At 51.8% G+C, this 17,501-nt stretch overlaps 2 protein-coding genes across 2 annotated transcripts in view; one reads left to right on the forward strand and one right to left on the reverse strand.

Moving 5' to 3' along the window:
• PAPPA2 (pappalysin 2) overlaps positions 1 to 522 on the forward strand; it is a gene marked incomplete at both ends in the record, with an annotated part of 88,531 nt that extends 88,009 nt beyond the window's left edge. The window contains one exon of the mRNA XM_084211434.1: positions 448 to 522. Within this exon, the coding sequence (XP_084067560.1) occupies positions 448 to 522 (75 nt within the window). The remainder of the gene's footprint in view (positions 1 to 447) is intronic.
• Positions 523 to 8,596: 8,074 nt separating this feature from the next.
• The window catches only part of ASTN1 (astrotactin 1), a gene marked incomplete at both ends in the record, with an annotated part of 54,946 nt that continues 46,041 nt past the window's right edge, over positions 8,597 to 17,501 (reverse strand). The window contains 7 exons of the mRNA XM_084211132.1: positions 8,597 to 8,831; positions 13,562 to 13,745; positions 14,289 to 14,389; positions 14,506 to 14,641; positions 14,978 to 15,129; positions 15,499 to 15,632; positions 15,853 to 16,121. Coding sequence (XP_084067258.1) covers positions 8,597 to 8,831; positions 13,562 to 13,745; positions 14,289 to 14,389; positions 14,506 to 14,641; positions 14,978 to 15,129; positions 15,499 to 15,632; positions 15,853 to 16,121 — 1,211 coding nt within the window. The remainder of the gene's footprint in view (positions 8,832 to 13,561; positions 13,746 to 14,288; positions 14,390 to 14,505; positions 14,642 to 14,977; positions 15,130 to 15,498; positions 15,633 to 15,852; positions 16,122 to 17,501) is intronic.

Raw genomic sequence — 17,501 nt, forward strand, 5'->3', positions numbered from 1 at the left:
TTTTTATGCCTGAGGCAGAGGTGCCCCGATTTCATTTGTCACCCCGCATATGTATGAAGTTTCTTTTTACTGTGCAGGGCTGGACAATTGCTGTTTCCTGGGTGGTGTGGGGCGCTGATCATGTCAGGAGAAGTCGTGTATTCAGATGTATGTTTTTGACGACTTCGATTATCTTGATTGATGATATTTATCAAGTGCTGATCGTCCTTGTGTGTTCCCGGCTGGTTCCGGGGGAAGCCCATCTCCGCACCAGCCACGTCCTTTTATTTCTTAACGAGACATTCATTCCCGCTGCCACCGGGAGTTTCGCAATTCCGTGTGGTAATCTGTCTCCGGGTAGCCCGTGGTCAGAGGCTCTTTGGATGTTTAATTTATTTTACAATTTTTATTTAACACATTTTCCATCTAAGCGTGAATCACATCGCACATTACACTTCGCTCCCCCAGGTGATCCCGTTTGCCGCTGACTGCGACCAGGACGAGTGCACCTGCCGCGACCCGGCGGCCGAGGAGAACCAGTAGCGGCGCCATGAGGCCTCTGTGGGTCAGGCAGCGCCGGGGCGGCCGAGGGGCAGCGGCGGGGCCGAGGCAATGGCAATGGCGGCAGCCTGAGGGAGAGCCGGGCGGGGCATGGCGGCCGCGCTCGGAGGGCACGGCTCCAGGCCACCCAGGAGCCCGGGAGGGCGGGCTGTGGCCCCCTCGCCGTCGCTGCTCCCTCCAGAAGCCACACGAGGCGCTCGGGCAGGGGCCTGGGGCCGCCTCGGCCACACGCTGGGCTAGGGCCCGTCCACGCCGAGAGCCCGGGCGCCGCCGTGGATGTGTGTCCTGGTGCGGCTCCTGGGTGTCTGTCTTTGTCACTATTCACCCCTCTCTGCTGTACAGACTTCTTTTAGCAAGGTCGAGGTAGTTGTGATCTCTCTGCAAATATTTAAACTTAATTATATCTATATACATATATATAATATATATATAAATATATATTATATTTTCTTTGCTCTCGATGAAGCTGAGAAAGGATATCCTTTATCACACACCCATGCTGCTGTGAAGTACAAACCATTGGGAAAAGCACAGGTCAGGGCAGGAGGAGCAGGGATTTTCCCCTTCCTTGCTGAGCTGGAAGGAGGACGGAGAGAGGAGCCAAACACCCAGGCCATGCCAGGAGAGAGCTCCCCAGGCAGGGAGGCTCCCACCTCACGGTGATTTGGGCATCTGGCAGGGACCAAGTTTTGCCCTTGGTATTTGCCAGTGCTTTGCCTTTTTCTTCTTTGGGTGTGGATCTGGATCGGGATTGTGGGGTTGAGAAAAAAATGTTATTGTGCCCTTGAATCATCCCAGTGAGCACAACAGATTCCACGGGTACCACAGGCATCCATCACGCATTATTTTAGAGCCCTCTGGGCAGGGTTATGTGTCCATGGGGATCACTGCATGGTCAATAGGAGCAAAGACTCAGCATGCTCCCTCTCTGTCTCACTCCCCCAGCCACTGCACACCCAGCTGGATGTAGAGGCCAAACCAGTGTAGCTGTGTGATGCTTGAATGAAGGATGCTGTGGTCGTCCTTCTTCTCCTTCCCCCATGTCTGAGCTCCAACTGAGTTGTGTTGTCAGCAGCTCTCAGAGGAGACTGTAATGCCAAAAGGACCAAAAGAAAACTTGTCAGGAGAGTTTGAGAATTATCTTTTCTCACTGAGATTTTCCTTAGTGTTAGTATTCCTTATTATTATCTCTGTCCCAGCCCCTCAGGCTGGACATACAGTTGCTGACTTCCAAGAGGCTCTTGCTCCTGTAGGCGCTAAATGAAAATCTGCAGATTCAATTCTGGCCTCAAAGAAGCCCAGCAAGAAACTCTGCCCCCATAATTCATTCCCAGAAGCTCAGCTTGGACCCAGCTGCATAAAGGCAGCAGTAGGGAAGGTACCTGGCTCCAGCTGGGATTATCACTGATGGTTTTGTGCTGTCAAGAGGCAGAGAAAAGGGATGGAAAGAGGAGAGGAGAGCAGAGAAGGGACCACAGAGTAGGAACTGATTGCAGTGTCCCCGGGTGAGCTGCAGGCTGGGACCAAAGGACTCCAGGCTGTGTCCTGCCTGCATGGCCTGTGCTGTTGGATACAGGCTTCAAGCCAGAGTTTGTCTGATGAAGGAGTGATGGAGAGAGGGTGACACGGTGTGGAGAGACCAGGAATTTTCAAGGCATCGTTGGAAACAGAGCTTCCACTAGCTCTATCCCATCCTATTTCGTCAGGAATTTCCTATAGTTGTGTTTTACTGGAGGACCCGAGTAGGGGCAGAGGTGCTCGGACATCCTACCAGCATCCAGGCAGGAGATGCCTTGTCCTTCTCCAGGCCCTTTCCTGACCCCAGGTGTCCCCATCCACCTGGCCTAGGCAGAGATTTGAAGAGAGGTGGGGGACAAGGAGCCCCACCTCCTCTTGGGACACTGACGTGTTTGTTCTCATCGTGCACAAGTGACCCCGCCCCACAATTCACTGTCAGTTGGGCAGATAGCAGCAATATCTTGTCAGACATCCACTTTTCAATTAAAAAAACAACCCTCAAGCAGCCCAAGGAAATTCAAATAATAGTTGCCCCCCCAGGATGTGCAGCTTGGGCAGCCTGTCCTGCCCCACCAGTGCAGGAAAGGGGAGATCCAGGAGTTCCAACACAGCAGAAGTGGGGTTCTGGCAGCCCCCACAGATGGGGACAGTGGGGATATGGGATGAACATCACACCCAGAAGCAGAGTTGCAAGTCCCAGCATCTTGCCATGACAAACTCTTCCCTGCCTGGTCTCAGCATTACCTGGATGCCTATGTGTTTATATACTAAATTTGTATCCTTTTGGCATGAAAATCCTGGTTTTTCCTCTGCTCACCTGTGTGTGCAGGGAGGGATTGTCCCCCATGGACAGGGGAACTGGGGGGTGGGACAGGAAGTGCTGGCTTGGCTGGTAGACATTTGTGCTTCTTATGACCAGACAGCTTCTACATACTGAAATATTGTTCTATAGCAACACTGAGCGGTTTTTGTCCCCTTTAGGGTTTTATTCACAATGGAGGCTGCTGCTATTTTTATTTTTTTGTATTTGATAATTATTTTTTATAAAAATCTATGAAAAATAAATAATCTTCTCATCCTCCATCTCTCCTGCCTCTTTGATTCACCCAAAAGGGGGCCAGAGTGGTGGTTTGGTCTGACATATTCTTCTCTTCCCAAATCAGAGACTCTCCCAGAACAGTCAGAGCCCAACTGGAGATTTCCTTTGGGTTTTGGGGTGTGGGGGGACACTCACCTTCCAATGCCACCCCCTTATTCAAGGCTGCCACCCAGGCAGCTTTTGCTGTGCCACCAGCTGTGAGAACACTTTTGCAGAAGGTCTTCTCCTGGTTATGCTACAAACTGGTCACTTTCTGTAATTGAGCCACTTGAAATGTAGGGAAATGTGTGTGTGTGTATGTTTACATCCCTGGGGATGGGGAGCAGAAAGTGGCCCACACTAGAGCCAGAGACCATATGATATTCTGGCAAGAAAGTTAAAACCCAAGGCAATAAAGTTGCCTTAAGATTTGGGGATTTTTTTTTACCTTGTTTTCTTCAGTGCCCAGGTAAATTTTGTACCTGTGGTCTGAGAAGCACCAAAAAGCCCTTGCCCCGTGTTTAAACCCCACTCTTCTTCCTCCAGCCATCTCTGATGCTCCTCAGTCTTTTCATCATGCCTGGTCTTTGCACAGGGACTCAGTCCCAGAGGAGGAACAGCATCTCCTGGTGACATCAAATGTCCTCTCTAGTGCCCCAAATCAGGCACTCTGGAGAGGAGCCAAGAGCAACCCTTCCAACACACATATTACCAAACCCTTCCTAAAAACCTACCAATGTGCTGGTGATGCACCCCTTGCAGTCCACTTCACCCTTTTTTGGGGTGGCCTTCTTCAAACCCCTGTGGATTGCAAACCAGATGACTCCTGAGAAGATTTTGTGATGAGCCAGCTGTGCTGAGATATTGACACAGCAATTTAGGCTTGCAGCTGCACACCCTGCTGCCACACAGACCCTCTCCTCTTTCTCCTCCTCCTTTTCCTCCATCTCACTCTCACTCTATAGCCACAGCTTATTGTGCAATGAGATGGTGGTTAACTGCATGGAAAATAGCAGAAGGAAAGTATTGGGTGTATTTTTAGCTTATTTTCCTGCAATTTAGCATTGGGAAAAGAAAAAAAAATCAAGTTGTTCCATGAGACTTGATGAAGTCTGGTTTCCTATGGATTTGTGTGCTATAGTCCCTAAATCCCCTCTGGGTCCTCCCAAGTGTCCTGCCTGTCTGCCTGTCTGTCTGTCCAGGCTCTCCCTGGGTCTTCCACTCGTCTGGCAGGGCAGGTGGCAGTATGTACTGGGCTTGGCCAAGGGACCTGCCCTTGTAAGTCCTGATGGCCTGGCCATTAGACACAGCACTGTAAGTGGCTTTTGGCATCTTCTGCAGATCTCACCTCTGTTCAGGCACTGGTTTTCACATTCTTTCTGGGACATTAATACTCATGTTGCTGCTAGTCCTCTGTCAAAAGTCTGCCAGATGGCCCAGGACATTCTCCAGGGGTAGTTGATCAGCAGACAGCACCAGCACCATCCCATCCACCTTATATACTAAAAGAATGGCTAAAAGGTGGGTAAAACCCACCTTATATACAAAAACATGGTTTTTTTGGACTTTCTTCCAAGTACCCAGCCTCTGTGAAGGTTTGCAAATCCAAGAGCTGAGAGATCTTTGCTGAGGACGTGCAGTTTTTCCCCAAAAAAAGGGATGTCTGGAGACATCTTTACCTTCCCACGTCCAGCAGAGCAGGTGGGCAGGACAAGGCTCAGGACACGGCTCCATCTGTGTGTGCTGAGTGGTTTGGGACTTGGCTAACCCAGTGGGCAGACAGGCTAATGCTAAACTTGTGTGAAGACTCACCCGCGTTCAAAGGCTGAGAGTGTTTCATCTGCAACCAAAGATGACATCAACTGGACCAAAACTATAAACAAACACTCCAGTTTGCCAGAGCCAGGGATTACTAACAGCTCCTTTTAATAGTCAGTTAAATTATCATCTGGAGTTTTACATAGTGGTACAATGATTTTTGTTGCTGTTGTTTAAAACCTTTTTTTTAAATTAATTTTTTTTAAGTAATCCAGAAGGGTTTTGTATTTCTTGCCACATGGCTATCTCACCCTAAAGCACCCTACTTTCAATCTACAGTAGTAAAACGTCACATTAGAGTTTTAATAGAACATCAAGGAACATGAATTGTAGCCATCTTTGTAAAGAAAAGGACCAAACTGTCTTTATATGTTAAATAACTCCACGACAAGGAAAAGGTAGTAATGCTATTACAGGGGTACGGACGCAGCAAAGAAAAGTTAACGACCCAGAGGTTCATCTCAGGTGAATGATTGCTCATTAATTCAGAAACAAAACAAAAAGAAAGGGCAGGGGGCGTGAAGGAGGTTGCAGAAATGGTTGGAAAACAGTTCTCCTGTTGCTGGCAGCTTGGGAAGAATCAGGAGTCTAAGAGAGGAAATATTGTGCAGGCCCAACAGTAGGACCCTGCAGCAGATGTGGGTGGTGTCAGCTCTGCAGGGAATCACAGAGACACAGAATAGGTTAGGTTGGAGGGGACGTTAATGAGCATTTGGTACCAACCCTGCTGCCTTGGACAGGGACACCTTCCACTAGACCAGGGCATGCCTATTTTGGGTGAGCAAGCCCCGCACAGCACATCTCACCAAGGCCAGGTCTACAGCCAAGGCACAGCCCTCATGATGGATTGGTCTGGTATCCCATGGTGGCTGCTGGCATTTGTCTGAGAGGGACTCATGTGGTAGCTGAGAAACTTGGGCAAGAAAATCCAAGCTTGGGCAAGGTTCTGACTTGCAAAGCTAGGGTGAGGATACCAAGAAGGAAGCCCTCACAAAGCCAGGGTCACTGTGAAAATGGCCCCACAGATGTGCCAGGCTGCCAGGCCCTGCCAGCACAGCAGCTGCAGGGGCACCACAGTGGGCAAATCAGCAGAGCACAGCCCTGCCAGCAGCCTGCACAGTCTGTCACAGGGTGAGGATGCTGAGCCCCATCCAGCTGTGCAAGGATGCTGCCAAAGGACCCCAAAGGAGGGGTGGCTTTCCCCTCAATCTCCAAAGCCCAGCCCATGGAGAAGCCAGGACCCAGGGAGCAGAGCCCAGCCCAGCTGGCTGATGATGCTGCAGGGCTTTGGTTGCCCATGCAAGGGCTTTGAAGTGTCAGCACAGAAGCAGAACAGAAATATCTGCAGAGCCTCGGCGTAAATCTTGGGGCCAGATGAAAAAGTAACCTAGGCAGGTGTGAATGCATGGGGTGTCCAGGGTTTTCCTGGCAGTGTCACAGCGAGTGGCTGGCAGACAGCACTGCTCCTGTCCTTGCTGCTGCACCTAGTAAGCAATAAAAGAGAGGAGTCTGCTACCCAAAGGAAAACAGTCTGCATTTCACATAAAGGCCATGTACACGGTATTACTTGGCGAGAAACCAACTGGTGTCTGGGCCAGAGCAGCCTTTCTTCAAACATCCCTTCGAGGCGTTGAGCAGAGGTGCCCTTTGCCCATGGCTGGATGGCTGCCTGGCTGGAAGTTAAAAGTTGTCTCAGCATCTGCTGGGATAAGCAAAAGGATAAACAGAAGTGTCTTGGCCAAGAGGAAAAGAAGTGATGACTCAGTACAGATCACCTGCCTGTCTATACCTGTGCATGGAGGTGGCACTGGTCTCACTCTGAGCCCTAAGCCCTTGGCAGGATCAGGCACATCAAAATATAAGGACAAACACATAAGAAGAAGCCAAAAGGATCCAGGAGACTTCCTTCTTGCACAGAGCAAACATTTGTCTGATGATCCCTGCTAGACACACAGCAATGACAGCAATGACACAGGGATGCCCAGGTCATACTGACTGATGGTGGCTGCTCCCAGCAGCTCCCCAGTCCAGGCCAGCTGCCCCTGGAGAGATGTCTGCCCATGAGAAGGCAAGAGCAAAGCACTGTGTGGTCCTGCAGGAAGATACTGAGCTGCTGTTGAGAAAATCCGGTGCTGCAGCGCTGTCGGCAGTGATGGGGTGCAGAGCACAGCCACCTCCCTCTCAGCACCACACAAATATTCAAGCCATGTCCTTGGCAGGTAGGAGGAGGAATGAGGCAGAAAATCATATGAGACAGGCTGAAGACTGTTCCTGCCAAGACTGAAAAAAATGAAAAGGAAATTTCTCTCTGGAGGCATCGTAAAAATCCCACTGTAGGGCTCTGGTCTTGTCTAGATCAAAGGTGCACAGCTGGCAAGTCCAGCGGTGCCTCCTCTGCAGACCAGGCAGGAAGCTGAAGCTAAAAGGAACCTGTTTTCTGCCTCCAACATCATCAGCAGGGACAGGGATTTGGAGAATCGTTTGCTCCGAACCAAACCCAGTGTCCCAGTACAACCCCAGCTCTCTAGCTTTAAAAAAAAAAGATACCAGAGGAAGAGGCAGATGTGAGCCTGAACACAGGCAAGCAACACCCCCAGAAGCCTGTCCTCCATGCCCTCTCTGGGAGCAGAACCTTCAGCACCATCCTGCACCATGGCATTGGGGTATCTTGCATCCCTCTCCCCTCACCACGCAGAGCCTGGGCTATACCACAGCTGCAAGTGGCTGGTGCAGAACATCTTGCCTGTGTCATCTGGCTGCTGCTCTCCTAGATGAGTTCTCCTCAGCAGCAGCTTGATGTTGCTTCTAAGTTTTTATTATAGTGGGTTAAAAAAAAAAAAAAAGATAATAGAAAGGATTTTAAGGCTGACTTCCAAGGAATGTGGTCCCTCAAGAAGAAAGCTCACAATGTCCAGCTGACTACTGGCCCTGAGGCCAAGATGCTTTTTTTCTGGAGGACTCTGCATCTTGGAGCACATGTGGGTTTTGACCATGGCAGAAGAACCTGAGGAGATGGGGTCACAATGCCCCTGCCTCTTTGCCCCATCTGATGACACCACACCAGCTCTGCCCACCAACAGCACCACTGCTCTCTCAGGTCTCACCCAGACCTCATGCTTTACAATTGCAAAAAACCCCATCCCAACCCTGCTGGCCTCCCAGTGGCTGATCAGCTCAGCCATAACCATAAGCATCTCAACCTGACCTGCATGCCCTGCCTCCATTTTTGCCTGCATCACCTGCTCTCCCATCCTGGCTGTGTCACCATGTTTCTGCCATGTGACTGGTGTGGCCCACCTTTGGAGACAGTCCCCACAGCCAGGGCAGGGATGGGGCAGGAGAAGAGGGCTGTGCCCTCCCAGCCTGCCCTCTCCACCAGTGCTGAGGAACCTCTTGGCAAAATGAATAAAACAAAACCAAGAAAACTGGGTCCCACAAGACTTCTAACTAGAAAGGCTTTTGGCCAAGTTGAAGAAGAAACTAATACTGAGTCAGTCCTGCACGGAGCAGCCGGTTTTGCTCCCCAGTCCAAATTCTCGCCTCGAGAAACATCAGCGACACCCTCCCCCTCCATGGGTCCATGTGTAAAACCCTCAGAAACGCCCATGGGAAGGCCAGCCTGAGAGCAGGTGCCCAGAACCCTCAGTAGTCCTTGTCACCATAGTCATTGTAAAGGACACTCAGCGTCTGCTCCTCGCACGTCTTCCTGAGGTCGCGGCTGAGCTCCGACCAGTCGAGCCCATAGGGCTTGATCTCGCTGTAGCGGCAGGCGAGGTACTTGAGGGAGGAGCGCTGGAGGCTGATCTTGGGCTCCTGCAGGAGGCCATTGCACCAGCTGCTGAGGTCCCCCAGCTGCGAGAGGATGAGGCCAGCCTTCCTGCAGTGAGGGCGGGCAGGGGGAGATGCCAGGGGGGCGATGGACAGCGAGGGGTGGCAGGGGTGATGGAGACACCACGGAGAGGATGGCGGGGAGAGCGGGAGGAATGTATGAGGAGAGAAAAGTAAAGACAGTTAAGGACACCATGGGAGCTCCTTGAGGGAGAAGAGATAATGCAAGAGCAGCTGTGAGGAGCTGCCAGGACAAGCAGGAATGGCTGGGCTGTGAGGACACACCATTCCCAAGGCAGCACTGCAAGCTAAATCCGTGTGAGAACAGCCCCTACCCAGGGAAGAGATGCTCATGTCTCCATGGCAGTACTGGACCTGCTGCATGGTCTTGGGACTCACACTTCCCTGTCCTGCCCCCTCTTCTTCTTTCACCCTGTACCACTCACACAACAAGGCCAGGTTTGGTGAGAGTTTATTAAGGAGACAGTCACAGGTGTAGCTGTGAAACCCCCAGCACCCCCTGGGGTGGACATCACCAAGGACTCAAGGGGAGCCACCAGTTGCTGTTGCAGCAACTGGACCCCAAATATAACAGGATGGGAAACAGAGCCAATAGCAGTGTAGGCAGTGGGATAAAAGCTAAGAAGTGTCAGGCATGACATATATGGCCAGCCCAGAACATGTGTCACCACATGTGTCTTCTCCATTAAGTGTATGTGCTGCATATTCAGGAGCTAGGCTGGTCATCCATGGCTTGGTGTAGGAATCCCAGAATCACAGAATGGTTTGGTTGGAAGAGACCTTAAAGATAATTTTGTTCCACTCCCCTATCCCATGGCAGGGACATCTTCCACTTGACCAGATTGCTCCAAGTCCCAACCTGGCCTTGAACATTTCCAGGAATGGGGCATCCTCAACTTCTCCAGTGCCAGAAATGCACACAGTATTGTGAGCAGAAAGCCAGGATACCACTGAGGAGCAGGGAGATTTAAGGAAAAAAAAATCCAAACCAGAATGTCCTGTCTGGCTTGTGAGGGTCTGTATGGAAGGTTAAAGGTGAGATAAAAATTATGATCCACACAGGCTGTAATGTTACCAGACATAAGTACACTGAATGACTCACAATATTTAGTAACAGCTTAGGAAATGTGTCCTACAGAACACCCTGCGAACCAGAAGGGATACACTGGGGCATACATCAAACCCATCCAAAAAGCTCTGAGAGAGCAGGGGATGTGGCAGAGCTCCCTGTTTCTTTGCATGTGCATTTTGCATCTTCCAATTGTGGAGAACAAGATGAGGAAAGACACGTCACTGCAGCAGCAGCTTGTAAAGAGCCACAACCCAGCCAAGGAAGCCTTGAGAGAAGGTCAGGTGACAGAGGCAGAGCAGGTCCAGGATGAATCCATCTTCTGCAAGAGACATCCAGCACACCCAGGGCATCATAGCCTCAGTGCAGGCTTGTCCTGGTAGTGAGGAAGTGCTAAATCACCAGCCTCTTGTATTGGCTGAGATATTGGAAGAGCACAGAGGATCATGGCCAAACATGATCTAAGCTGTGTTCTTTTCAAATTTGTCCTCTTAAAATTGTGCTTCTAATATTTTTATCAAGAAAATCTGTTTGTACAGATAAAACACATTGTGTTCATTTTCAATTTTTCTCACACTTTGAGAGATCTCCAGGGAATGTGGCCACTGTGGAGGCAATGGATTCAAATATTGAAGGTATCTCGTGTGCCTGGAAACCCAGACCAAAGTTTAAGTGTCTGATGAGCTGGGATAAATTTCCTACCCAACTACAAAGTCAGTTGGTAGGTTAGAATAGTCAGGGAAAAGAAGACACAGCCCCTCACTAGCTTTAACTCAGCATCTGCTCAACCCAGAACAGGCAGCAATCACAAATCATGATTCTGAAGGAAAAAAATCCCATTCTTACTGGACATTCTTTCTTAGGATAAGCAGGGTGGGCTGGTGTGACAGCTCCAGAATATGTGTACCAACCAAGAAGGAACATCCACTGTCTCTCCACACCTCCCTCCAGGCCAGGCACACCATGGGAGAGCTGCTTGAAGAGGAATTCATTTACCCCAAGCCCAGTCAGAGCCAATCTTGGCTTTCCTGGAGAGAAAACCTTGGATGTGACTGCAGCTCCACGGGTCCAGTCTGGAGCCACTGAAAGTTGTCCAGCTCTGCAGCCACATGACAAGTGCCACTCAAGAGCTCATGTCCAGGGCATGCCAGAGAGGAAAAGGTGGTTAACATGGTATTGTCTCTGGAGACAGCCACCCAAGCTGGCCAGCCATAGAAAATAGCCACTTGTCTCAGTCTCTGCATCTGACACCTAAACAAGGTGCCACGAATGCCTCTCCTCCTCCAGCACTGCAGGTACCCTCACAGGAATGCCTGATATTATCCCAGATTTTGGCTCAAAGCCCATAGGCACCACCAGACTTCACTAGGCTTTGCATCAAATCCAACTTCCACTTTCTGCTTGCCTTTTTCTCCATTTCCTTTCCTTATGCAAAGACCAGGACTCTCTGCAGCCCTTCTTGGACCGTGAGGGAGCGGCTTGCTTTCGCAGCCTCAGACAAGTTATCTGTGCACTCACAACGAGTTATGCTTCTTCAGTCCAGCAGCCAGCACTGCCAAGAAGGGAGCTGAGTGTGCCACAAATGAGCAGAGTAGGAGGTGCCCTGGACATGTGGAGGAGGAGGGACATGGTAGAGTCAGTCGCGTGGGTCCGCATCCACGACTTCAAAGGAGCATCAGCAACAGTCAAACAAACACTGTCTGCTGGCTAAATAATGTCATCTGCAAGTGATTTGTCCTGTCACCACCAGTCTGGGTGCTTCGCCCTCGCAGACGATCAAACAGGAGGTCTGCTTTCCAAGATTTGTCATCACCAGAGCCCGCTGCAGCTGCCTCAATGCCTCTTTCCAAGGAGCGCGAGCTGCAAACACTTCATCAGCGACTTGCGTCATCCTGCCCTGAGCGCTCCAGCGTTTCCAGAGGGTGCAATTAACCCTCTGCTCGTAGATTCACAGAGAAAATGGTATCGTTTGGGTAATTCAGTGGCATTTCTGGCTGCTCCGTGGCAATGCCCCTGCCTCGTGGGGCTCGAGGAGGCAGCTTCCACCCCGTGTTCTGGCTGGTGCTCGCTGGGGCAGAGAGCAGCAGTGGCAGCACACAGCCTCGGTGATGGCAGCGGCTCTGTGACGACTCCAGTCTGTCACGTAAGGAATTTTATGTGTTCCTCATGCAAATCACCACAACAGATGTCAGATGGTCTGTGCAAACTGGGGCTGGATTTCACATCTGGAAATGGAGACGGAGCGGCATCACCACAGCTGGGATCAAGACAAAGGTGAGAATAAAGTCCAAGCCTGCTGATCCCACTGGGTGTTGGGAATGAGGCAACCCTGGGCACAGGAGCTGCTGGAAGCCTCTGCCCTAAAAAGACTCCATGTGCTGCAATGCTGCTACTGAGCTTTGAGGTTGTGCCCCAAAGAGTTCACATTTCTTAGGGCATAAATGGGAAAAGAGAAATGAGAAGAGACCCCACCTCCACTCCAGGGCATGGAGGGCCTTAGAGTTTCCCACCAAAGCTGTGCCAGGAGACAAGTCCAATGCACTAAGTGCTAGATAGGCACAAGCTACTTGCTGAGTCTCTCTGACTGCCTAGCAGAGGTTTGGAGGACACAGAATGTACATCTCCTATCCTCAGCTAGAAGTACCCAAGTGATCACCTGGAGAAGCAGGGCTGGAAGACAGACAGTGGTGAGACCAGCAAGAGGAAGGTGTGTGGCACAGTGTAAGGCAGAGGCCATGAATTCTACACATAGGAGCTCTTGTTGATGTACATTTGAAAGCAACCCTGATTTCTAGATGAGGTGACAGCTCTGGTTGTTTGGAGGCCAGATGCTATGAAACACCACTGCAGCACACGCAACCTCTCAGCCCAGCCAGCCTGCTAAACTGACTGGAAATATCCACATTACTGGGAAACCACGCAGACTAAGGCAGATGTTGAAGGACATGGGGAGAAGGGAGCATCTGGCTATCTCCACAAGCCTGGGACATTCTCAGGCAGCTGGAGGGGCTTCAGCAACCTGGAGAAGCCTGAAGAGAAGACATGGTGCTTACTCAGGCACAAAGAGACAGGAAGAGCTCAGGACAGCCTCCTCCAAAACCTGCTGTGGCAGCTCAGCACTGCCTGGGCACCAAAAATCCACAACCACAGATGTGGATCAAAAGTGAGGAAATGCACAATTCAGACCTAAAGGCAGTCCTCTGCCTGCTGGGGACCACAAGCTGACAGAGTTCAGCACACAGAGGTGCATTCAAGCCAAAGCTTAGGAAAAGGCGGAAAGCAAAATTGGATCTCCATCCCTCGAAGGTGTGTTATTTTTCCAAGACCTTCTGCCTTTTTGCCTGTGGCATCAGCTGTGAAGGAAAAAAGAGAATCCCATCCCTTAACCACTCTGCATAGGATGAACATGTTAGGCCAAACTCCAGAGAGAGGGTAGGGCTGATGGGATGGACAGCACCGTTGGGTTGACAACAGTCAACCACTTTCCACCTTGTCCTGTGTTAATGGTCCTTGCACATGCACAGCATCCAGCAAAATAGAAACCCCACTGTGACACTCTGAGGTCTATCATCCATCATGATACCATAAGATTTGCTGAAGAGATGCCTTCCTGGTGACCACTATCCCTGAGGGACAAGCCTGCTGGTGGGCAGGCCTGCCTGCTCAGCCAGCTCAGCTCCTGAGCCTACCTGGGCCCCAGCTCATCCTCACAGCGCCAGGTGAACTCCCCAAAGCTCTCGTAGTGCTGGTTGTAGTGGTAGAGGACTCGGTGGAGGCTGGGGGAGCCCAGGTCCAGCAGGGTGTTGTAGGCTGTCTGCTGCTCCTTGCCACTCGTGTAGCCATTGAAGAGGTTGTAGATCTTGTCTGCTATTTCTGGACAGAAGGACAGGGGGTGTTCAGTGGGGAGCAAGGAAAGGCATGAATAAAGCCCATCAGGGCTAAAGCTCAGTTCTAGGGAAGCCAGGACCACAACCAAGAGTTGTCTGCTGAGTTATGATTTACACCACATCAGAACAAGGTCCTAACAGACTGGATGGCATTCCCTGGGCTCAGTCCAGGGACAAGGTCCCAACAGACTGGATGGCATTCCCTGGGCTCAGTCCAGGGACAAGGTCCCAACAGACTGGATGGCATTCCCTGGACTCAGTCCAAAGTAGCTTCCCACAATTTGGTCTAATTAAGAAAAGAAATAGGTGATGCCATCAGGTATGTTAGTGAAACACCATTTATTCACTTTTGTTTTCAGAGAGGACTGTGCCTCCTGCAGCCCCCCTTCTCAGCCCTCCACACCGTGTGGCAGCTCCTGGGCTGGAGGAGATGTTTCAGCCAGGACATGAGACATGTACAGGAACATGCTGGAAGGGGGAACTCCCTCTTGTCCCAAGCATCACAGTCCAGCACCTCCCTCCATCTCACCTTGAGCTTTCACATCATCTACCACAGGGCAGGGCGTCTTGACGGTCACATCACTTGACCTGGAACGTCTTCCTGTGTTGTCAACTCCCCAGAGCGTGAACCTGGATGAGAAAGGGGAAAAACAAAGCTCTGGGCTCCCAAGGTCACATGGAAATACAGGCAGCACCAACAGGATCAGGATGTCAGCACTGCCACAGGCATGGCACAGGCCACTCACATGTAGGTGGTGTCAGGCTCCAGGCAGCGGATGATGAGGGAGATGGTGGAGGAGAGTCTGTCAGGCACTTGGGCTGGCATGGCACAGGGGGACTTGGCACCAGAGATGATGTCATCCACAAAGCTCAGCACTGTCTCTAGGGAGAGAGGGGAGGATGTGCCACTGGTGATGGCACAGGTGTCCCTGGGGCTGTGGAGAGCCTGTGCCTGCTGCCACACTGCCTGGTGCCAAGCGGGAACAAGGCCACCGCATGAAGCTGGTGTGAAGTTGGACCCACTGCTTTTCCAGAGAACCTCATCCCTACGGAATGGAGCTGCCCCTTTCTGCAGCATGGTGGGCAGGAGAAGGGCTGCTCTCTCTTCCACAGGATGTTTGTTTTATTGCAGCATCCCCTTGCAAAGACAAAGACAGAGGCCCTCTTCTAACATTTCCATCCCACTCTCCCTAGAGAACCAGGGGAGTCCCCACTCACCTGTCTCCACCTTGGAGTGGTCCATTCTGTCGGTGACTTTCTCTTGACGGAGGAGGTAGTCCACAATCTGCACCCCAATGGGGGGCTCCGAGTGGCCCCACTCCAGTACCACTAGTGTGCTGCTGGGCTCATGTACAGTGGAGAGACGCAGGCTGGGGGACAGTTTTTTGCATTACTTTCTCACAACAAAAGGAATTCAAAGCCATTAACTCACAGGAGACAGCCACCTCAGGAGATAAATTACTCCCCTTCCCTTTCCCCCCAGGTTCTGGGCATGTTGGTCCAAAGGACCCATTCCCTAGGGTTGCTTTACCAGGATGGATCCACAACCAGCCCCACAGTCCTGAGCTTAACTCAGAAAAGACACTGCAACTCTGCACTCTCGATTCCCAGGTCACCCATCAGTTTGCTAATCTGCCCCAGAAAGACACACAGCCCCACCACCTCCTGCCACCACGCTGCTGGCCATCACCACCTCTTCACAGACCCATCACACAAAAAAAGCCAGGCTGGGCACCTACATTGGGTGTGGGAGAGGAGCACAGGTGGGCAGCCCGTCGGCCCCGAAGGCACTCGAGTCACAGCGGCACCAGTCCTCGATGACATCCCCGCTGCCTGAGCACCACAGCAAGCTCATGGTGGCCTCCTGCAGGAGCTGGGAGACAGGAGAAGGGGTTGAGCACCGGGCAGTTGAGCTCCCATCCCACCACCACTTGTGTTCATCCATCCCCTGGTGGGTTCAGCACAGTCCATCCACCCTGGAGAGCAGGGCTGGCCAAGGGGCAAGGGCTGGACATGATGCTGGCTGGGCAAGCTGCCTCCAAAGACAGCCACAATGCAGTCCTGCCACCCCTCCTGCCCAGGTGGCTCCTCACCCGCTGGGTCTGGTTGTTGGTGACCAGCTCGTAGAGGGGGGCTGCTTTGGTGACCTCCAGCAGGATGGGCTCGGCTGGCACGTCGGGGCTGGAGGAGACGTGGCAGAGCGGGCAGGAGGAGGGGCAGCGCCCGCGGCTCTGGCACTCCATCCGCACGCCGGCTGCCACGCGCTTGGTGCCCGACTCGGAGAGGCTGGCGATGTACTCGGGGAATGTCAGCACCTTGGGGTCCCGCTCCCGCTCCTCTGACTCATCCGAGGGGGAGTTGCCTGCAGAAGGGGGGGAAAAGTGACACCAGGGTGGGCTCCGAGCCATTGGTAGTGGAATATGAGGGGGCCAGAGCTCTGCCTTCCAGCCAGGAGAGAGGTAGTGCTTCCGAAGAGCCCCCTGCATCCTTTTGCTCTGTAGGGATTTAATACTTACTGGTCTTCAGAGGAGGAATCAGGACTAAAAAGCCCACCTCCAGTGGGTTTCTGCAGGTTCTCTGGTCTCTCCGTGCCTCAGTTTCCCCAGCCCCATCCCTACAGCTGGACTGGGACAGTCCAACCTTACAGCAGGTCCCCACGAGAGGGAGCCTCCTTCATGTGGCTGGGGACTCCGGGAGGACCTGCCTGGGCACCTTCTCATCACACTGACTCCCCCACAGAGACCCCTGCCAGACCACTCTCCTGAAAAAGCCCTCCTGGCCCTACATAGCAGGAAATATTTTGGCACAAGAGGGACAGTCCTTGCACAGAAGTAAAAAAGGTAAAATCTGCCCATCACTGCTGTGCCCTGGGTAGCACACCAGGCAAGCCTTGCCATGAAGGGAAACAGTGCTTTTCACACAAAATCCCTGCCAAAGGACGTCCCTGGATTTGTACAGAAGAAAGAGGGGCCTAGAGGGAATATTGAAGATGGTTGGTGGGGTTGGAGGAAGCTGAAGGATGAGCAGGCAAAGCTTCATCCCCAGGGCAGGCTCACGCCATCATTAGTGGTGACTTGGTACAGCCTGGCTGCTGTGGGGAACCACTATGGACCACATCCATGACTCCATAGGAAAATCTCCCTATAGCAAGGATTTGTGGAGAAATGGGCCAGCACCAGCCCATCCTTGAGACTCCTGCAAAGAAAACAAGGCTGTTAAAACAAAACCTGGGATAAAAGTGTTGCTCTGCTCCCCCAGGAAGCTGAAGATGGATCACTTTAGGCTGGCTGTGAGCTGCAGCTTAGCAGGCAGTGAGGAAAAGCAGAGGAGTCAGGGAATGATTTGTCTCTTGCAATTTCTCAATCGATATCCAGCCCCTGACGTTTGCAAACAAAAAGCAAAGGAAGGAAAGTGGCAGGTGCCAGAGTGAAACCTAAATGTGATACTGTGGGTGGAAAAAGGCTGCCAGACCTGAAAAGCCTCCGAGCACGAAAATCAAAGAGGAGGAAATTGCAGGAGAAAAAAAGAAGTACTTGCAATCAGGAGGTGCTACATCTGGAGACAGCCTACAGCCAAACAGCACGGAGTCTGTGCTTTCCCAGGTGGGCTTGTGAAGAAGTCCAGGCTCCAGGAGACCTGAGCCCACAGGATCCAGACTCAGGCTTTGAAAGAAGCCCTTCCCACACAAGAGCCCTGGGGAGATAATAAGTGTCTCTGTGGCTGGGACATAGCAAGAGGCTGG

This window comes from Fringilla coelebs (genome assembly GCF_963513975.1).
Source record: "Fringilla coelebs genome assembly, chromosome: 9".
Lineage (NCBI taxonomy): Eukaryota > Metazoa > Chordata > Aves > Passeriformes > Fringillidae > Fringilla > Fringilla coelebs.